The 22,570-nt window shown below is 47.1% G+C and overlaps 1 protein-coding gene across 1 annotated transcript in view; it reads right to left on the reverse strand.

Moving 5' to 3' along the window:
• Positions 1–5,360: 5,360 nt before the first annotated feature.
• The window catches only part of LOC139410163 (procollagen galactosyltransferase 2-like), a 44,932-nt gene continuing 27,722 nt past the window's right edge, over positions 5,361–22,570 (reverse strand). The window contains exons 5-12 of the mRNA XM_071155614.1: positions 22,319–22,523; positions 19,256–19,375; positions 15,087–15,160; positions 13,341–13,447; positions 13,060–13,192; positions 12,814–12,941; positions 12,504–12,710; positions 5,361–6,412 (exon numbers count right to left, since the gene is read on the reverse strand). Coding sequence (XP_071011715.1) covers positions 6,133–6,412; positions 12,504–12,710; positions 12,814–12,941; positions 13,060–13,192; positions 13,341–13,447; positions 15,087–15,160; positions 19,256–19,375; positions 22,319–22,523 — 1,254 coding nt within the window. The 3' untranslated portion in view covers positions 5,361–6,132. The remainder of the gene's footprint in view (positions 6,413–12,503; positions 12,711–12,813; positions 12,942–13,059; positions 13,193–13,340; positions 13,448–15,086; positions 15,161–19,255; positions 19,376–22,318; positions 22,524–22,570) is intronic.

The raw sequence follows: 22,570 nt of genomic DNA on the forward strand, positions 1-22,570 counted from the left end.
CTGGCATAACTGACTCATTTCACCCCGTTACACAAGAATATCACATCTTACGTAATAATAATCAGCTCTCAGCAGCTCAATACATCTTAAAGAAAAATATTTTTTTCCTTTGGTGAATAACAATGACCATTTACATAGAATACATTTGTCTCTCAACAGACACACTGCAATAGATATGCCCTGCTGTTCCCACACATTTAGTTGTGCATATATTTTGGTAAAGTGGTGAACATGATGTTCCCGTGTACAACACTTGTTTACCTGGAATATTTTCACTGTGTCTGTGTGTACTGCCCCTGCAGGTCAGTGTGATGAGTGACCATCAGGCAGCGTCCAGCTCTCCTGACTGCCCTCAGTGTCCCCAACACATCCTGACAGGGGCAGAGGCAGCTGTGTCCTACTCCCAGTTCTGTGAAGCATTTGGCTTTCCCATGGGGTCCTCGGGGACCAGGGCCCTGCGGCTGTTCTATGAGCTACTGGGCCCCAGTGGGACCTTAGTGCAGAGGGGCCAGGCTAGCAACTGTCTTGCACAAGGTCAACACCCTGAGCCCCTGCTGTTTGACCATCAGGGGTGAGTCAGAGTTCGTCACTCATACTCTCAATGCAAACTGTGTAGCAATGTCGATATTGTATGCATTTACTGCAAGGCTCTTGTGTGTCCCTCCCCAGCTACTTGTCCTCAGTACTAGAAGTGTGTGAGGAAGTGAGCTACATCATACTGTACTGTAACTACACGCCGTGCCAGGAGTGTTCCCAGACCCTGATCTCCTTCTTGCTGCACTATCCATGGGTGCGCCTGGATCTGCTCTTCTCCCAGCTCTACCACACAGCCCCCAGCCAAACCCACAGTCTGGACAACCAAACAGGCCTCCGCAGCCTGGCTGCCCTCTGGCCTCGACTCACACTCAGCCCCATCTCTGGAGCTGCTTGGGGGCATCTGCTAAGGTGTTTTGTTAGAGATGTCCCACCGTCAGCCCTACAGCGCCCCCTGCTGCCTGAGAGGGTAGAGGCGGACAGGGTTAATGCAATTCACATATCAGCTATTACAGGCATAGGCCCTGCCTTTTTGGACCTCCCACTGAGGACATACACAGAGCCTGTGGAGAGAACCCACACTCCCCAAGCGCTCACCCTGCTCTCTCCCCCACACCTGAACACATCCATGCACATCTCCACACCCCAACCTAGGGTAGTTAATGCCCCCCTCCCAGCCTATCTTCACCCTATCAATGTGGTCAGACATATCAGGATGCCTCCACCTTGGAGGGGTCAACCCCAATCTCCTCCCTCTTCCTCTGGGTTCTTGTCCCCCCTGCTCTCTCTGCGGCTGCCTGGGCGTCTGGTGGAGATAGTGCGGGAGGTAGAGAAGGAAGTGCGAACAGCAGTCAGTCAGTTCCAGCACAGAGACTTGAAAAGAGGAAGATCCAGAAGAAAATAGTGCAGGGGAGTCACAACACAATTCTCAAAAATGAAACTGTCATGTGTATAATATTTAACCAACAATAATGAATGGAGTTGATGCCAGCTGTGTTTTGCATTGTGTGCTCCGTATACTCTGTTTGTGTTTGCTGTGAGTGTGTACTTGCCTGAATACCTGTCTGCCTACCCATGTAGATGCACCCTGTTTTGGCACTGCGCTAGAGGCTAGAGGACAGGATGGTGAGAGGTGGGAGGACTCTGCATGTGTGCGTGAGTCTGATGCTCAGAGGGGCACAGGGTCCTGGAGCACACTGGAGAATACTACACAGCCCCATCCCTACCCAGCCTAGCTCAGCACTGCAGCCTATAGCCGGACAAACAAACAAAGAGAGAGAGAGAGAGAGAGAGAGAGGGAGAGGGGCGGGTGGGGTGCAGCACAGGGAAAACAAATAGAAAGAGAGAGAAAAAAAGGAAGGGAAGTGACAGAGTAGAGAGAAGTGGAAAGGGGGAAACGAGGAGAACAGGAAGAGGGGAAAAGGGGAGAGGGGAGGAGAAGCAGGGGAAAGCATGTGCCAGAACAGACTGGGACTGATGAATATTGCAGACTTCATCTGAGCAAACTGATGTCAGGTGTACTTTATCGCTCTCTGCACTCCCCCTGCCACCCCCCTAAAGTACTGTACATGTACGCATACTGCACACCCACCCTCACATATGTACAAACAAATGCAGCTCAAGTATGTAGAAAAGCAGACAGGCCAGTTCTCCAACTCCCCATACAAACATATTATTTATAAAGCTGAACACATTAATATTTCAAATCTACCAATCTCATTACAACCATACCCTGCCCAATCTAAACTATCAAGTCATTTGGTGGTGATATTAAACAAAATAGGAATGAAGTGATGTACAGAGAAAGGTAATAACTCAGTGTGTGAGGTCAGCAGTATTTCCTACCTGAGTGCGTGTGCAGAATCCCTCCATTAGAGAGACACTAGCATCGTCTGCTCTGCTGCATAGAGGAGGAGGACAGGAAGAGAGAGAGAGAGAAAGATGGAGGGAAATCTCTTAAAGATATGCTCTCTTCATTTTCTCGCACTCCGTCATGTGTCTGTCCTGTCGTCTACTGTCGTTTGACACATTCATCTCCGCGATGCCTCAGCCTCTGTCCAGCAGCAGCAGCAAATCAGAACCACTCGGCCCCAGCTTTATCTCTTGCTTTCACACTCACATACGTACCCACTAACACACAGTACAGCAATCACACACTATCTCTCCCGTTGTGCTCCCTCTCCAGCTGCAGTGCTGAACTACTGACTCACACTAACAGCTGCAGTGCCGCTCTGCACCTCTCTATCTTACGTCCTCTGTGGCCGTCTATCTGCGTGTATGTGTGTGTATGTGTGTGTGTGTGTGTGTGTTTGTGTGTGTGTGTATGTGTATGTGTATGTGTGTGTATGTGTGTGTGTGTGTGTGTGTGTGTGTGTGTGTGTGTGTGTGTGTGTGTGTGTGTGTGTGTGTGTATGTGTATGTGTATGTGTGTGTATGTGTGTGTGTGTGTATGTGTGTGTGTGTGTGTGTGTGTGTATGTATGTGTGTGTGTGTATGTGTATGTGTGTGTGTGTATGTGTATGTGTGTGTATGTATATATGTATGTGTGTGTGTGTGTGTGTGTGTGTGTATGTGTATGTGTATGTGTGTGTATGTGTATGTGTATGTGTATGTGTATGTGTGTGTGTGTGTGTATGTGTATGTGTGTGTGTATGTGTATGTGTGTGTGTGTATGTGTGTGTGTATGTGTATGTGTGTGTGCATGTGTGTGTGTGTGTGTGTGTGTGTGTGTGTGTGTATGTGTGTGTGTGTGTATGTGTATGTGTGTGTGTGTGTGTGTGTATGTGTATGTGTGTGTGTGTGTGTGTGTGTGTGTGTGTGTGTGTGTGTGTGTGTGTGTGTGTATGTGTATGTGTATGTGTATGTGTGTGTGTGTGTGTGTGTATGTGTATGTGTATGTGTATGTGTGTATGCATGCCTGTGTCCCTGTGTCTTTGGGATGAGTATCTTCACGTGTGCTGCCTGACAGCGCTTTATTACTACAGCTTGAGAGTGAACCAAAGTATTTTAATAAACAGAATTCAACCTTGTACTCTATGGTCATTGGTCATTGAATGAAAAGGGGACTCCTACTAAATGAGCCAAGGCGTTGTTGATTTAGTCAGACATTCTCCTTCTGTACCATCGGTATCCCCTGGCTGGTTGTCCTTTGCGTTCAGGTAATAACTCTAATCAATTAAATTTGCATTATCACTCACAACCAGATAAAAAGTAGGATCAAAAGTACATTATAAACTGGGTGTTTCCAGCCTTGAATGCTGATTGGCTGAAAGACGTGGTATATCAGACGGTATACCATGGGTATGACAACAAAAAAAAGTTTTTACTGCTCTAATTACATTGGTAACCAGTTAATAATAGCAATAAGGCACCTCGGAGGTTTGTGTTATATGGGCGATATACCACAGCTAACAGCCCTTAGTCGTTGTATATTGGCCATATGCTACACCCCCTCTGGCCTTATAAACCAGGGTTAGGGTTAGAGTTGAGCCAGGGTGTGGACATAGGACAAGAGGAAAGTGTGGAGAGACATGGCGGATAACAGTCAACATGGCTCAACCCTAACTCTAACCTGTAAAATGGGGCTCCTCCTCCACCTCTGAATTCCAAATTCAACACCTGCTCATGACCAGCAGGTGGCGACATTGCCTCTCTTTCTATTTCAACAGAAGGAGATTGAGACTCAGGGACAATGTCAACACAGACGAGACAGAATATCAACATGTTCACAGGTATTTTCGCAGTTAGTTAAATACCTGTGGTGTGGTTCTGATATGGTGCTGTAGGTTACTGTGGCCTCCTCCTTATCATCCTCCTGTCCAGCAGTAGAGGTATTCAGGGCTCAGAGGCAGACTTCTCCATATCCAACCTGCCTGTCTCTTTATGGAACTCATGTGTCTCGTAAAATCCTCCGTTCTGGACAGTTTCTCCTCTTCTCTCTCTCCCTTCCTCTGTTCCCCATGCAGGTCTGAGCCTCAACGGCTGATTCTACGGACGGGAACAGTAAAACCCAGAGAGGAATTTCCTATAACCTGACCACGGTGCACACCCTGGGATAGAACATAGTGTACTGAATACGGAGCTGAGTATCTGCCTGTACATGCATCCAGTGCACATGCTTTGACTATGACTGGGGCCCGAAAAACTGTGGCCAGCAACTAAATGGGATTTACTGTACATGAGTCGTGTTCTTGAGTGAAATGTTGCCGTCGACCAAAGCTGTGTCTATGCTACAGACAGTAAGGTCGACATGACGAGGTCGTGGGAACAGTGCAGTAGTTTAGGTTAGTGATACAATTGAAATAACAGCAATACACGGCCAAAACCTTACACCATAGTCGTTTCAAACCCTGTAGCCATAACAGAGATGATAGCAGGAGATATGGCCGAATCAAACAAACAAACTGCAGAGTGAATGAAAACACTGATTTGTAGCACCACCATTCCAGTTAGATGAAAGGCCAGGTTCAGCTCAGCTCAGTGTAATGCCAGATGAGTGTAGTCTGATCTGTGTGTAACAGGGCCAGTCTGCTAACTGCTACAACAGTATCTACAGGTTCACAGGCTGACTGTCTCAGGGGAACACTGTCCTCCATCATCTCTGTCCTGACCTGCTTCTTACAAAGAATCAAATGGCAAATGATTGTGACAGTGTGTGTGTGCGCTCTTGCATGTGTGTATGAGTGTGTATGTACATGTATTGAGTGTGTCTGGTAGTGACAGTGATATGACATCATAGCAACTGACAGCACTCCTGGGTATACTTGCGATCATGGAAAAACACAAACACCAGCCTGCATGCACACAAGCGTACACACACAACGTCATTTCAGACAGCTGTAAGATTCCTTTATTCCCTGGGCTGCCCATAAACCACATGTTATTTTTAAATTACAATAATCATCCTGTTTTAACAATACAATAAACATTGGTTTGTGAGTTTTATCTCTGTACTGCAAACAGCAATATCTGTCTTCCACATGTTGCAGTCTCAGGTCGTCCAGTCTCTGTCTCTCTCACATCGTCCCTGCATGGTGTGGGTGTTCAGGTCCCCCCAGTCCTTCTCTCTGAGTCTCTTCAAGGTCTCTCTCTGACTGTGTGTGTGTGTGTGTGTGTGTGTGTGTGTGTGTCAGACTGTAGAGCGCAAGGGGAATAAATACATCTGAGGTCCTGGGCCCACTTTCTCAGTGCACAGACCAATCCACCCCTCATCAGGCATCCAATGGGATTCACATCTCAGCCTGCTAATATGCTAGTAGACAGCAGATAGCCAATGAGAAAATGCACTGAGCAGAGTAGTTGACTGTGTATCCAGTTGTATGTGTGTGTGTGTGTGTGTGTGTGTGTGTGTGTGTGTGTGTGTGTGTGTGTGTGTGTGTGTGTGTGTGTGTGTGTGTGTGTGTGTGTGTGTGTGTGTGTGTGTGTATGTGTGTGTGTGTGTGTGAGAGAGAGAGAGAGAGAGAGAGAGTGCATGCGTGCGTGCATGCGTGCGTGCATGCGCATGAGTGTGTGAATGTGTATGTCCTTGTGTGTGTCCGTGTGTATGTCCATGTGTGTGTCCGTGCAAAAGCACGTCTACAAGTCTCTCTCTCGTCCTTCTCAGAGTTCATCACGTGTGGAGCGGGCGGCAGGTGGAGGTGAGTCTCCCGTCACACTGTTCTGAGCCACGGTGTGGATGCGGCCTTGCTGCTCTGTCTTCCTGGCGTGCTGGTGCAGGCGGTCCCAGTCGGTGGCGGTGGCCTCGTCGTCCCAGATGGTGGAGGTCTCCGTGTCACTCACGTAGCCCGGCTCGCCCGTGTAGTGGGTGGGGTACAGGAGGAGAGGCTCCACAGAGAAGGCCTTCAGGTCCCGAGGCTCAAAGTGAGACATGAAGTCAGAACTGTGGGGTACAGAAAGGAGAGGCTTATATATGGTAATTCAGCACCACCTGGTCAAAGTTGATCATGGAAGCTGGCAGAGACATAGAGTGATAGACGGATTATTCCAGTATCTTGAAAAGACACTTTAACATGTCATCATCAAAATATAGAACTAAGAACAGACATAGCCCTTGGTTCACTCCAGACCTGACTGCCCTTGACCAGCACAAGAACACTCTGTGGCATACTGCACTAGCTTCGAATAGTCCCCGTGATATGCAACTTTTCAGGGAAGTCAGGAACCAATACACACAGTCAGTTAGGAAAGCAAAGGCTAGCTTTTCAAACAGAAGTTTGCATCCTGCAGCACTAATTCCAAAAGGTTTTGGGACACTAAAGTCCATGGAGAATAAGAGCACCTCCTCCCAGCTGCATACTGCACTGAGACTAGGAAACACTGTCACCACTGATAAATCCACGATTATCGAGAATTTCAATAAGCATTTCTCTACGGCTGGCCATGCTTTCCACCTGGCTACCCCAAACCCGGCCAACAGCTCTGCACCAGCTCTGCACTCCCCGCAGCAACTGGTTTCCGAGCTGGTCACGGGTGCACCTCAGCCACACTCAAGGTCCTAAATGATATCATAACCGCCATCGATGAAAGACAGTACTGTGCAGCCGTCTTCATCGACCTGGCCAAGGCTTTTGACTCTGTCAATCACCGTATTCTTATCGGCAGACTCAACATCCTTGGTTTCTCTAATGACTGTCTCGCCTGGTTCACCAACTACTTCTCAGATAGAGGTCAGTGTGTCAAATCGGAGGGCCTGTTGTCCGGACCTCTGGCAGTCTCTATGGGGGTGCCACAGGGTTCAATTCTCGGGCCGACTCTTTTCTCTGTATACATCAATGATGTCGCTCTTGCTGCTGGTGATTCTCTGATCCACCTCTACACAGACAACACCATTCTGTTTACATCTGGCCCTTCTTTGGACATTGTGTTAACAACCTCCAAACGAGCTTCAACACCATACAATACTCCTTCCGTGGCCTCCAACTGCTCTTAAATGCTAGTAAAATGAAATGCATGCTCTTCAACCGATCGCTGCCCACACCCGCCCGCCCGACTAGCATCACTACTCTGGATGGTTCAGACTTAGAATATGTGGACAACTATAAATACCTAGGTATCTGGCTAGACTGTAAACTCTCCTTCCAGACTCACATTAAGCATCTCCAATCCAAAGTTAAATCTAGAATCAACTTGCTATTTCGTAACAAAGCCTCCTTCACTCTTGCTGCCAAACACACCCTCGTAAAACTGACTATCCTACCGATCCTCGACTTCGGCAATGTAATTTACAAAGTAGCCTCCAACACTCTACTCAGAAAATTGGATGCAGTCTATCACAGTGCCATCTCTTTTGTCACCAAAGCCCCATATACTACCCACCACTGCGACCTGTATGCTTACATTGGCTGGTCCTCGCTTAATATTCGTATCTATAAGCCTTTGCTAGGTATAGCTCCGCCTTGTCTCAACTCACTGGTCACCATAGCAACACCAACCCGTAGCACGTGGTCCAGCAGGTATATTTCACTGGTCACCCCCAAAGCCAACACCTTCTTTGGCCGCCTTTCCTTCCAGTTTAATGCTGCCAATGACTGGAACGAATTAAAAAAATCACTGAAGTTGGAGACTTATATCTCCCTCACTAACGTTAAGCATCAGCTGTCAGAGCAGCTTACCGATCACTGCAGCAGTACACAGCCCATCTGTAATAAGCCCATCCAACTACCTCATCCCCATACTGTTATTTATTTTGCTCTTTTACACCCCAGTATCTCTACCTGCACACTCATCTTCTGCACATCTATCACTCCAGTGTTTAATTGTATATTTTAATTATTTTGCCACTATGGCCTATTCATTGCCTTACCTCCCTTATCCTACCTCATTTGCACAGACTGTATGTAGACCTTTTTTCTATTATATTATTGACTGTATGTTTGTTTATTCCATGTGTAACTCTGTGTTGTTGTTTGTGTCAAACTGCTTTTCTTTATCTTGGCCAGGTCGCAGTTGTAAATAAGAATGTTCTCAACTGGCCTCCCTGGTAAAATAAAGGTGCATTTAAAAATAATAATAATAATAATAATAATAATAATAATAATAAATCTAAGTGAGTCAGAGAGTGGCAGGGGTGCAGAGAGGGGAGAGGAGTGACACGTCCACTTCAATCAGTCAGGTCCTGTCAGCCAGAGGTCAGCTGGTGGAGGTCAGCCCCCCCCTGTGGCCATTTGAGTGTCAGCCCTCAAAGAGAGTGTAACCTAATGCCTGAATTTCTGCCCAGGGAGGTGAACCCTAAGAGAGACTTAGTCTGAGTGTTTAATTCTCCCAGCGTCAGCACAGAGCAGGCAGAGGAGAGGAGAAACTGCAGGGCATCCCTAACCCACTTTCACACTCATTCACTCTCTTCAGACTTAGCTCTCTCTTTCTCGCTCTCTCTCTCTCTCAGATACTCCCATATTTAAATTTCCCACACATATTACACAACCTACATTTACCAACTACACACATTGCTGACTGTGTGTTTACATAGCACTCCTTCTCTTTCCCTCTCCTGTGCTCTCTCTCACTCACACACACACAAACACACGCTGTGGTCTGAATTTACATAGTAATTCATACTCACACTCAGACACGCACACACACAGATACACAGACACACAGACGAATACACACACACACACCCTATAGAGAGGTCAGTAGTGCTGAGAGATTAATTAGCTGCACCATTAAGAGCATCTTGACTGGCTGCATCACCACTTGGTATGCCAATGGCATCCGACCGCAAGGCGTTACAGAGGGTAGTGCGTATGGTCCAGTACATCACTGGGGCCTAACTCCCTGCCTTTCAGGACCTCTATATCAGGCAGTATCAGAGGAAGGCCCTAGCAATTGTCAAAGACTCCAGCCACCTAAGACACAGACTGTACTCTCTGCTACCTCAAAGCAAGCGGTACCGATGCACCAAGTCTGGAACCAACAGGACCCTGAACAGCTTCTATCCCCAAGACATAAGTTAACCAAATTGCTACCCGGACTATCTGCATTGACATATGTGATGACCCTTTTTATTCATCACATACACTGATGCTACTGTTTATTATCTATCCTGTTGCCTAATCACTTTACCCATACCTACAGTGGGGCAAAAAAGTATTTAGTCAGCCACCAATTGTGCAAGTTCTCCCACTTAAAAAGATTAGAGAGGCCTGTAATTTTCATCATAGGTACACTTCAACTATGACAGACAAAATGAGAAAAGAAAATCCAGAAAATCACATTGTAGGATTTTTAATGAATTTATTAGCAAATTATGGTGGAAAATAAGAATTTGGTCAATAACAAAAGTTTATCTCAATACTTTGTTATATACCCTTTGTTGGCAATGACAGAGGTCAAACATTTTCTGTAAGTCTTCACAAGGTTTTCACACACTGTTGCTGGTATTTTGGCCCATTCCTCCATGCAGATCTCCTCTAGAGCAGTGATGTTTTGGGGCTGTTGCTGGGCAACACGGACTTTCAACTCCCTCCAAAGAATTTCTATGGGGTTGAGATTTGGAGACTGGCTAGGCCACTCCAGGACCTTGAAATGTTTCTTACGAAGCCACTCCTTCAATGCCCGGGCGGTGTGTTTGGGGTCATTGTCATGCTGAAAGACCCAGCCACGTTTCATCTTCAATGCCCTTGCTGATGGAAGGAGGTTTTCACTCAAAATCTCACAATACATGGTCCCATTCATTCTTTCCTTTACACGGATCAGTCGTCCTGGTCCCTTTGCAGAAAAACAGCCCCAAAGCATGATGTTTCCACCCCCATGCTTCACAGTAGGTATGGTGTTCTTTGGATGCAACTCAGCATTCTTTGTCCTCCAAACACGACGAGTTGAGTTTTTACCAAAAAGTTATATTTTGGTTTCATCTGACCATATGACATTCTCCCAATCTTCTTCTGGATCATCCAAATACTCTCTAGCAAACTTCAGACGGGCCTGGAGATGTACTGGCTTAAGCAGGGGGACACGTCTGGCACTGCAGGATTTGAGTCCCTGGAAGCGTAGTGTGTTACTGATGGTAGGCTTTGTTACTTTGGTCCCAGCTCTCTGCAGGTCATTCACTAGGTCCCCCCGTGTGGTTCTTGGATTTTTACTCACCATGATCACCATTGTGATCATTTTGACCCCACGGGGTGAGATCTTGCGTGGAGCCCCAGATCGAGGGAGATTATCAGTGGTCTTGTATGTCTTCCATTTCCTAATAATTGCTCCCACAGTTGATTTCTTCAAACCAAGCTGCTTACCTATTGCAGATTCAGTCTTCCCAGCCTGGTGCAGGTCTACAATTTTGTTTCTTGTGTCCTTTGACAGCTCTTTGGTCTTGGCCATAGTGGAGTTTGGGGTGTGACTGTTTGAGGTTGGGGACAGGTGTCTTTTATACTGATAACAAGTTCAAACAGGTGCCATTAATACAGGTAACGAGTGGAGGACAGAGGAACCTCTTAAAGAAGAAGTTACAGGTCTGTGAGAGCCAGAAATCTGGCGTGTTTGTAGGTGACCAATACTTATTTTCCACCATAATTTGCTAATAAATTAATTAAAAATCCTACAATGTGATTTTCTGGATTTTTTTTCTTCTCATTTTGTCTGTCATAGTTGAAGTGTACCTATGATTAAAATTACAGGCCTCTCTCATCTTTTTACGTGGGAGAACTTGCACAATTGGTGGCTGACTAAATACTTTGTATATGTACAGTACATAGCTACCTCAATTACCTCATACCACTGCACATCGACTCGGTACTGGTACCTTGTGTACATAGCCAAGTTATCATTCATTACTCATTGTGTATTTATTTGTTGTGTTATTATTTTTTATATATTTTTCTCTACATTGTTGGGATGGGCCCTGTTTACGAAGCATGTGACAAATAAAAGTAGATTTTATTTAATTGAATTTTATTTCACACACACACACACACACACACACACACACACACACACACACACACACACACACACGCACGCACACGCACACACACGCACACGCACACACACGCAGTCTCTCCCTGTCCATCTCTCCCCACCCCCATGCTCAGCTCTGGATCAATGGGAATCCTGTCCCTCTCACCAGTAGCAGGAAGAACCATTCCGGACCCACATTCCTCCGAGAGCCAGAGTGAGGGAAAGAGAGAGGGAGAGGAAGAGAGACGGGAAGAGAGGGGAGGACAGAGGGGAAAATGCAAAGAGGGGTAGGAAGACTGAGGGAAAAAGAGGGGGAGTGGGAAGGGCGGAGAGGGTTAGGAGAGAGGTGAGAGAGAAAATGGGCAGGGGAGCAAGGAGAGGCAGAGGACAGGGTGTCAGAGACAGAGATGGGGCTAAGAGGTGAGAGAGGGGTAGAGCAGGATTTCCCCAGGAGGAAGCAGACAGATAGGGAACCATTGTGTGTCCTACGAGGGTAAGGGACCCACTCCATACAGGAGAGAGAGAGGGGGGGAGACAGAGATGAATAGAGAGCGAGAGAGAGGAAGAGAAAAGGAGGAGGCAAGAGAGAGATTGCGTGTGGAAAGGTGTTGAAGAGAATGAGTGAGGGAGAAAGAAGAGGAAGACGGGGGCATGCTGGTATACCTCTAAAACAGCAGGCTATATAGACACATGTATTTTTGCCTATGTATGTATTACTGTGCGTCACACTTCATTTTTGTTCTGATTGGTCGTCTAGTCTGTTTCTAGTCTCTGTGTTTGTCTGTCTGACTTTGACTGTCGAAACGTAAGTCTGTCTGCATCCTCTCCGTGTTTGTTTCTGCACTCCTCTGCATACAATATAAATGCTGTTATAAATGTAGATGCTAAAATTAGTCTGTCCCTCATGCAGATGGTATCTCAATACGAGTCTGTTTGTCTTTCTGTCTCTAGCAGTCTTTCTATGCACTTCCCTGTCCCTCTGTCTGTCCCCGTCGGTTCTCCTGTCCGTTCCCTGTCTGTCCGTCCCCCTGTCTGACCCCCTATCTGTCTCCGTCTGTGTCAGTCAGCCAGTCACTTACTTGGGGTGTTTGTTGAACATGACAGGGAGGAACTCATCGACAGGTAGCATCTTGCTGAAGGCCTGAGCAGCCAGTAGCTTCCTGGCACCCTGCGCTGACAGGGCATAGCCCAGCGTCCAATAAGAGTAGTCAGCCTCCACCAGGTTATTAACCCCTTCCACAGAACGCTCCGGTTGGTGCACCTGCATACGCTTACGCCCAACATAGCTGCAGGAGAGAGAGAGAGAACGATAGATGAAATGAATTATACATAAGCCCAAAATGTAGAATTACACATCATAACAATGCTACTTGTAGACTTATTTCTTACATTAGATCCCAGTCCAGCTGGGCCTTCTCTACTTCCTCTATGATGGTCATCATTCGCCTCTTAAACCTGGGCTCAAAGCGCACGTCATCCTCCAGCACCAGCACCTTGGAAAGACCACGCTCCGCCATCTGACAACAGCACAGAGAATAGGTCTGAGGTCACAAATCCGCAAGAGGACACAACCACTGAGAGGATAGGGGATCTGCATCCATCTATCGTAAGGACAGTATGGTTAGTTCAGCATACCTGTACCCAGGTGGAGTGGTGGCTGAGGAAGCAGCCTATCTCTCCTCTGGTTAGAACACGGCCAGAGTACGGGTCCTGATAACCTGGAATCATCTCTATACCCAATGCCTGCAGCTGAGAAGAGTTCAGAGCCCTGAGAGAGAGAGAAGGAGAGTGAGAGAGAGAGAAAGAGAGGGATTGTGATCGATGAACAGAGAACTCATTTAAACCATAATGTCCCATGCAGCTATTCAGTCCTGTGTGTGTGTGCGTGTGCGTGTGTGTGAGAGAGAGAGACCTACTTGCCGTCCACTGCATCAGTGATGGTGGCCTGCAGACCCAGAGAGGCCATGGTGCTCAACATCCTCTGTCTCCTGTCTAGACGACGTTTCAGATTAATCAGGAATATCTGAAACGAAGGGAGGGAAGGAAGGGGGAGAGAAGAAGTGAGCAATCAGGAGGAAGAGGGGGAGTAATCAGAGTAGGAAAGTAGAGTTGGAAAAAAGGGGAGAGACACGGGGGTAATGGATGAAGGAACAGGAAGTAAGAGCAGGAAAGGGAGGGTGAGAAATAAATGTCACATCAATATAAATAGTTCCTCTAAACCAGCGGTGGGCAATAAATTAGGCTCGAGGGCCACATTGGGATCTCAGAATTAAGTGAAGGGATGCAGAGAATTTTTTCGGACCGATTTGTTTTGCAAAAGCAATTTGTGGGCCAGAAAAAGGGGCAGTTATTTGAAAACTTGTAGTTCCATTATAATTTCTACATACTTTCTATCTGGTTTCAGACATTCAAGATTGGCCTGGTGTCACGTCTACACCCACTCCTCCCCTCTGGCGCTCAACATCACTGGTTTACTAACCACCGGTCCTGGCAACCATCATTACGCACACCTGGCATCAATCATTATGCATACCTGCGCTTCATCATGAGGCACACCTGGATTCCATTACCTCACTCATTACCTCCCCTTTATCTGGCATCCCTTAGGTTCATTCCCCAGGCAGTATTGACTATGTGTTTCATGTCTGTACGCTACTCTTGTTTATTGTATTGTGCCATGTTCCGTTTATTGTTAAACTCACCACCTGCACTTGCTTCCCGAGTACCAGCGTCTACGATACAGAATACTGCCTCAACAAATGGAAGCAGCAGGACATCAGGACATCTCCCAAATGGTTGATGAACATGGATACCTACTTCGTCAACACCACGACCAGCTGGTGCAACTGGGGAAGGCTATGGAAGATGTGCTTCAGTCTTCAATGTCTCAAACATACCAGAGAGGCGTTGCCTTCAATTAGTGGAGGATACTCTGCCACCAGTCGACCCAGCACACCAGTCCATGTAACAGTCCGCCCAGGTCAGCGATGCCCTTCTGTCCCTCCCAGATAGATAAGATGGAACCCCCATCTAAATGCCGTGGCTCCCTATTCTAGTGCCTCCTCTATTTTGCGCAACAGATGGGAACCCCAACCACTGAAAGGTCCAAAGATGCCACGGTTATTTCTCTGCTGACTGGGCGGGCATTGGAGTGAGCTACGGCTGTCGAGGAGAGGAGGAGCTGGATTCGTATAAAGGGTTCATGGCTCTGTTCAGAGGCATCTTTGATCATCCACCGGATGATGAACAACTTCTAAAGACTGTTGACATCTACAGGAAGCCTTAGGAAGTGCAATCTGACCCCACAGACACTGGATAGGCATTCACCTGAAAACTACAAACCTCAGAATTCCTGGTTGGATTTTTCTCCGATTTTCACCTGCCATATGAGTTCTGTTATACTCATAGACCTTATTTTAACAGTTTTGGGAACTTTAGAGTGTTTTCTATCCAAATCTACTATTTACATGCACATCCTAGCTTCTGGGTCTGAGTAACAGGCAGTTTACTCTGGGCAAGCTTTTCATCCAAACTTCCCAATGCTGCCCCCTATCCCAAACAGGTTTTAAACCTCCCCCGGGCCAGATTGAATGGTCTCGCGGGCCTGGTCTGTATATTGCCCACCCCTGCTCTAGACAGTCAGTGCCAGTGTCTTACTGTACCTCATCAAAGCCCATCTTGTCCTGCGGCATCTCGGGATTGTACAGGTACTCTGAGGGTGCTATGTTGTGATCAACTGTAGAAACAGAGGAGTTAGAGTTAATACAGCAGAGTGGAATCAGAGAGAGTATGTCCTCTAGGGTCAAACTGGTTTATTTACCATTCTCATGAGCAGAGAGAAATGCTGAGGGAGGAAGGAAAGAGAACTAGAGTTAGCAGAGAGGAAGAGGCGAAGCGAGAGGGTTAAGTGACAGATTTGGTCAACAAAAAATGCAATTGCTAATTTCCTACTTGGGGCTTATTTGATTGAATATATGTTTTGTGATGGTTAGGTTATGAATGTTCTGTTTGTCTGTTGCCAGTTCGTCTTGTCAAGCTTACCAGCGTGTTTTTCGAGTTCCTGTTTTTCCTAGTCCACCCGGTTTTGACCTCTTGCCTGTCCTGACACTGAGCCCGCCTGCCTGACCATTCTGCCTGCCCCAGACCACAAGCCTGCCTGCCACCCTGTACCTTCTGGACTCTGACCTGGTTATGACCTCTTGCATGTGCTCGACCTGCCCCTTGTTGCTCAATAAATATCAGAGACTCGAACCACCTGCCACCTGCCTCCTGTGTCTGCATCTGGGTCTCGCCTTGCGTTGTTATAGTACGAACTGGCCATGACTGACCCAGCAGATGCAGACCAGCTCCGTCACACTGTCTCCCTGCAGGGAGCCACCATTAAAAAACATGAGGAGCTTCTCCTCATTGAATCCCCTCACGTCCCTGTTGTGTTGGGATCTTCTTGGCTCCAAAAGCACAATCCCGTTATTGACTGAACCATGAGTTCAATCCTGTGTTGGAGGCTGTTCTGTCACTCCCACTGCCTTAAAGCGGCGCAGCCACCCCCGAGACATCCTCCTCAGGGTTTAAGTAAAGCCTCAGATTTCTCTGCTGTTCCCACAGAGTACCATGATCTCCTGGAGGTATTCAACAAGGCTCGTGCTACCTCTTCACATCGTCCCTATGATTGTGCCATTGACCTCCTCCCGGACACCACACCACATCGAGTTCGGCTATATTCCCTATCCGGCCCCGAGATCAAGGCCATGGAGGAGTACATTGAGGACTCTCTGGCTGCTGGGAGCATTTGTCCTTCTGCATCACCTGCCAGCGCAGGATTTTTCTTTGTGAAAAAGGACAAGACCCTACGTCCATGCATCAACTGCCGGGGCCTCAATGACATCACGATTAAGAATCGTTACCCCCTGCCACTCCTCCCCTCTGCTTTCAAACCTCTCCAGGGGGATACCATCTTTCCAAGTTGGACCTTTGGAATACCTACCATCTCGTCCGGATACGTGAGGGGGACGAGTTGAAGATGCCTTTCAACACGGCCAGTGGACACTATGAGTATCTGGTCATGCCGTTTGGGCTCACTGTTTTCCAGGCCCTGGTCAACAATGTGATCCATGACATGCCATGCTGAATCATTTTGTGTTTGTCTACCTCGTTGACATCCTTGTTTTCTCCCGGTCTGCCCAAGAACACGTCTGACAAGTCCTTCAGCGCCTCCTGGAGAACCAGTTGTTTGTGAAGGCTGAGAAGTGCGAGTTTCACCGCTCTACTATCTCCTTTCTGGGATACGTCATCGCTGAAGGAAATGCCCAGATGGATCCTGAAAAAGTGAGAGTGGTGGTGTATTGGCCCCAACCCACGTCCAGAGTGCAACTGCAACGTTTCCTGGGGTTTGCTCATTTCTACCGCCGCTTCATCCGGCTCTACAGCACACTGGCGGCTCCCCTCTCTACACTCACTTCTCCCAAGGTACCGTTCACATGGTCCCCAGCGGTTGACACGGCTTTTGTGGATCTTGAGCATTGGTTCACTACTGCCCCATCCCCCATCCATCCGGACCTGTCCCGTCAGTTTGTGGTTGAGGTCGATGCTTCTGATGTTGGAGTGGGGGCCATCCTGTCCCAGCAATCTGCCCTGGACCAAAAGCTCCATACCTGTGCTTTCCTGTCCCATCGTCTCAACTCCGCTGAGAGAAACTACCACTACTACTAACCACGAACTTCTGGCGGTCAAGATGGCGCTGGAGGAGTGGAGGCACTGTCTGGAAGGTGCGGAACATCCATTTGGGTTTGGACCGACCATAAGAATTTGGAATATCTCCGCACAGACAAGCGCCTTAACTCTAGGCAGGCCTGTTGGGCTCTGTTATTCACCAGGTTCAACTTCACCATCTTCTACCGCCAAGGGTCTAAGAATGTGAAGCCAGATGCTCTCTCTCATCTGTACAGTTCCCTGCCACACCCTCTGACTCTGAGACATCCTCCCTACCTCATGCCTTGCGGCTTCAGTTGTCTGGGGGTATTGAGACCCTGGTCCGCAAGGTACCAGGTCCTGGAATGGGCTCATTCCTCCAGGCTTACCTGTCCTCCTGGCTCCTGTCAAACCCTGGCCTTCCTCTGGCAACGCTTCTAATGGCCCACTATGGTTCCTGATGCCTCTGCCTTCGTCACTGCATGCACGGTATGTGCCCAGATTTCATCTCCAGTCCAACGGCCAGTCGGAGCGAGCGAACCATGACCTGGAAACGACACTACGGTGCCTCGTCTCAACCAACCCCACTACCTGGAGCCAATAACTGGTCTGGGTGGAGTATGCCCGGGAACACTCTTCCCTGCTCGGCCAGTGGACTCACCCCATGGAGCACTCGAAAGGGGAATCAGTCCCCGCTCTTTCTGGAGCAAGAACAGGAAGTCAACATACCCTCGGCCCAGGTGTTCGTCCGCTGGAAAAGAGCTTGGGCGGCTCTTCTCAAGACCAACTCCAGGTATTGTCGACAAGCGGACCGCTGCTGGACTCCGGCTCCCCGTTATCGTCTTGGGCAGAGGGTATGGCTATCAACATGGGACTTGCCCCTCCGGGTGGAGTCCCACAAACTGTCCCCCCCGTTTCATTGGTCCCTTCCCCATCTTTAGAGTCCTTAATCCCACTGCTGTTTGTTTTCTGTTACCCTGTACCCTCCATATACACCCTACTTTACATATGTTCAGGATTAAGCCCTTGTCTCACAGCCCTTTATCTTCTATTTCCATGCCCACCCCCCTCCCCGTGTCATCGATGGCCATCTGGCGTACACGGTGAGAAGCCTCCTGAGTGTTCGACCACGGGGCAGGGGTTTCCAGTACCTGGTTGACTAGGAGGGCTACGGCCCGGAAGAGAGGGTGCTGGGTTCCCGCTAAGGACACCCTGGTCAACCAGATATGCACCCAGGTAGGACGCCAGGTGGTGCCCCTGGGGGGGAGGGTACTGTCACACCCTGATCGGGTTCACCTGTCCTTGTGATTGTCTCCATCCCCCTCCATGTGTCACCCATATTCCCTATTACCCTCAGTGTATTTATACCTGTGTTTGTCTGTTGCCAGTTCGTCTTGCCTTGTCAAGTCAACCAGCGTGTTTTCAGAGTACCTGTTTTTCCTAGTCTGTTTTTTCTAGTCCTCCCGGTTTTGACCTCTTGCCTGCCCTGACACTGAGCTCGCCTGCCTGACCATTCTGCCTGCCTCTGACCTCAAGCCTGCCTGCCACCCTTTACCGTTTGCACTCTGACCTGGTTATGAACTCTTGTCTGTCCTCAACTTGCCTCTTGCCTGCCCCTTGTTGCTCAATAAATATCAGACTCAAACCATCTGCCTCCTGTGTCTGTATCTGGGTCTCGCGCTATAACGTCTCGTGTCGTTATAACGAATGCACTGATATAAATGGACGCAAGTGGCATTTCGTCAACTTGAAAAAACAACTTCATATTGGAGTTGTGGCAGTTTACAAGTGTATCTGCTCTCTAATAGACTAGAATGGTCTCGCCTCTTCCCGCCATCTTTGAGGACATGTATTTCCATTGTTAGAGTAGTCACTTGACTATCTTGTCAATATAATAGATCATCTTTGGAGTTAGTAAAGCACTGCAGCAGGCCTGAGACAGAAAGAAGTTGTGATGGGCTATAGATGCTTAAACTATTAACTGCTATTCCGGTGATAAGCATCAGGGTTAAGGATAGGTTTTTGCTTAAGGGTTAGGGTTAAGTTTAGGGTTAAGGCTTGGGTCAGTGTTAGTGGACCATCTGTAGGGGACTGTGTTATTTAGAGAGGTATGTGTGTGTTTGTCATAGGTGTGTGTGCTTACTCATGGCCTCAGCGATGGTGTGTGTGAAGCTCTCCTTCTCGTCGTCAACATTCTGCGAGGCCTTCAGAGGAACCGGTAGGAAGCCATAGTGCTCTCTGTTACACACGTACATCTGCACATCTGGAAACAAACACAGTCACACAGAGTTCATCAACAACACACTGATACACACATACACCTGGACATCTGGAAACAAACACTGCTATACACAAACACTACCATGATTGTATCAGCGAAGTACATGCTGGTAGACAGCCTACAGACTCGCACAGCTAAGCATACACAATGTCTCATATAACCACAGTATTTAAAGGAAGATACAGTAAGCACAAGGATATACAACTGACGGAATATATACAACAATGTCTTGGCATTGTGATTTGAAGCAATCCGGAATTTTTTGGGAGAGGCTGTTGATCCTCTGTGGCCGAATCACGCTCTCTGTTGTAATGTTTTGAAGGATTGTATTTGTTTTTGTGTAGACAGGAGTAGTTGTATGGTTTTGGCGAGTTCAATTCGGTTTACTTTGGCTTCCGCAGGCCTATTGGACACCTATGGTTTTGTGTATAAGTAACTTAGGCACTTTAGTGTACATACATACCATGTATACATATTCATTCAATAACATGTACCATTTGTGGGTATTAGGGCCTCTTCTGAAAGGTAACTAAGAACTCGATGTCTGACAGGTTCAATCACTCATGATCAGTATCATTCTGTGGTCACTGGTCATCATCATATTCCTGTAGCATTTCAGATGGATACAGTTAGTATTGTCTCGGTTATTATCTATGCTTAGAGCACGTCAGTGGTTGTATTGAATTGTTTAATGCCCTAACCAATGGAAGAAACACTTAAAGAACATGGCCGTGTGTGTGTCAATGTGTGTGAGAGTTGTGTGCGTGCGTATGAGAGAGAGAGAGACAGTGAGATGTGAGTAAGTGTGTGACATTACTGTGTTTTTAGTACGTGTTTGTGCATTCCTGTTATGTGTGTAATAGTTCTGCTGTTACTCTACCAATCATTAGCCACAACAATTAAATCAAATCAAATGTTATTGGTCACATACACATGTTTGCGGGTGTAGCGAAATTATTGTATAATTACACACATTCAGTCAAGTACAGTGCCTTGTGAAAGTATTCGGCCCCCTTGAACTTTGCGACCTTTTGCCACATTTCAGGCTTCAAACATAAAGATATAAAACTGTATTTTTTTGTGAAGAATTAACAACAAGTCACAATCATGAAGTGGAACGACATTTATTGGATATTTCAAACTTTTTTAACAATTCAAAAACTGAAAAATTGGGCGTGCAAAATTATTCAGCCCCTTTACTTTCAGTGCAGCAAAGAGAGTCTCCAGAAGTTCAGTGAGGATCTCTGAATGATCCAATGTTGACCTAAATGACTAATGATGATAAATACAATCCACCTGTGTGTAATCAAGTCTCCGTATAAATGCACCTGCACTGTGATAGTCTCAGAGGTCCGTTAAAAGCGCAGAGAACATCATGAAGAACAAGGAACACACCAGGCAGGTCCGAGATACTGTTGTGAAGAAGTTTAAAGCCGGATTTGGATACAAAAAGATTTCCCAAGCTTTAAACATCCCAAGGACCACTGTGCAAGCGATAATATTGAAATGGAAGGAGTATCAGACCACTGCAAATCTACCAAGACCTGGCTGTCCCTCTAAACTTTCAGCTCATACAAGGAGAAGACTGATCAGAGATGCAGCCAAGAGGCCCATGATCACTCTGGATGAACTGCAGAGATCTACAGCTGAGGTGGGAGACTCTGTCCATAGGACAACAATCAGTCGTATATTGCACAAATCTGGCCTTTATGGAAGAGTGGCAAGAAGAAAGCCATTTCTTAAAGATATCCATAAAAAGTGTTGTTTAAAGTTTGCCACAAGCCACCTGGGAGACACACTAAACCTGTTGGAAGAAGGTGCTCTGGTCAGATGAAACCAAAATTGAACTTTTTGGCAACAATGCAAAACGTTATGTTTAGCGTAAAAGCAACACAGTTGAACACAACATCCCCACTGTCAAACACGGTGGTGGCAGCATCATGGTTTGGGCCTGCTTTTCTTCAGCAGGGACAGGGAAGATGGTTAAAATTGATGGGAAGATGGATGGAGCCAAATACAGGACCATTCTGGAAGAAAACCTGATGGAGTCAGCAAAAGACCTGAGACTGGGACGGAGATTTGTCTTCCAACAAGACAATGATCCAAAACATAAAGCAAAATCTACAATGGAATGGTTCAAAAATAAACATATCCAGGTGTTAGAATGGCCAAGTCAAAGTCCAGACCTGAATCCAATCGAGAATCTGTGGAAAGAACTGAAAACTGCTGTTCACAAATGCTCTCCATCCAACCTCACTGAGCTCGAGCTGTTTTGCAAGGAGGAATGGGAAAACATTTCAGTCTCTCGATGTGCAAAACTGATAGAGACATACCCCAAGCGACTTACAGCTGTAATCGCAGCAAAAGGTGGCGCTACAAAGTATTAACTTAAGGGGGCTGAATAATTTTGCACGCCCAATTTTTCAGTTTTTGATTTGTTAAAAAAGTTTGAAATATCCAATAAATGTCGTTCCACTTCATGATTGTGTCCCACTTGTTGTTGATTCTTCACAAAAAAATACAGTTTTATATCTTTATGTTTGAAGCCTGAAATGTGGCAAAAGGTCGCAAAGTTCAAGGGGGCCGAATACTTTCGCAAGGCACTGTAATTAAGTCACACATCTGGTCAACATCAATTACCCAGCCTGCCTTGTTTCCTTCATTTAAACACCTGATCGGTTATTTTGTAAAACATGCCTTTAGCACAAGACATAGTACTAGTGGTTGTTTCTGAACCAGGCTATATGACTGTAAGCTTACACAGTTGGTAGGTGGGAGGGGTAGCTATAGTGTGAGGGCTATGTTTTACAACATCCAATAACATGGACGAGGATTTTGTTTCTGGACAGGCTCATGGTGACCACACGTGGCGGGGTTGAAGGGATGGGGGGCGATTGGGGTTGGGGGTGTGTGTTGAACTCTGACCTGCCTGCCGGGCAGAGAAGGAGAACACCATGATGTCATCGAAGGCCCAGCTGTAGTCAGGGTGAGGGGGGTAGAAGGCCAGCTCCCTGCTGGCGCCACGCCTCAGGTCCAGCAGGAAGGTAGAGTGCACCATGGGTACAGCGAAGCAACCCAGACGCTTCCACTCCCTGATTGGCTGGTAGTCAGGGGTACGTTTGTAGTAACCCTGGGGGAGAGATGGAGAGAAATGGAGAGGGAGAAAGATGAAGATAG

The sequence above is a fragment of the Oncorhynchus clarkii genome, chromosome 5, assembly GCF_045791955.1.
Source record: "Oncorhynchus clarkii lewisi isolate Uvic-CL-2024 chromosome 5, UVic_Ocla_1.0, whole genome shotgun sequence".
In the NCBI taxonomy this organism is placed as follows: domain Eukaryota; kingdom Metazoa; phylum Chordata; class Actinopteri; order Salmoniformes; family Salmonidae; genus Oncorhynchus; species Oncorhynchus clarkii.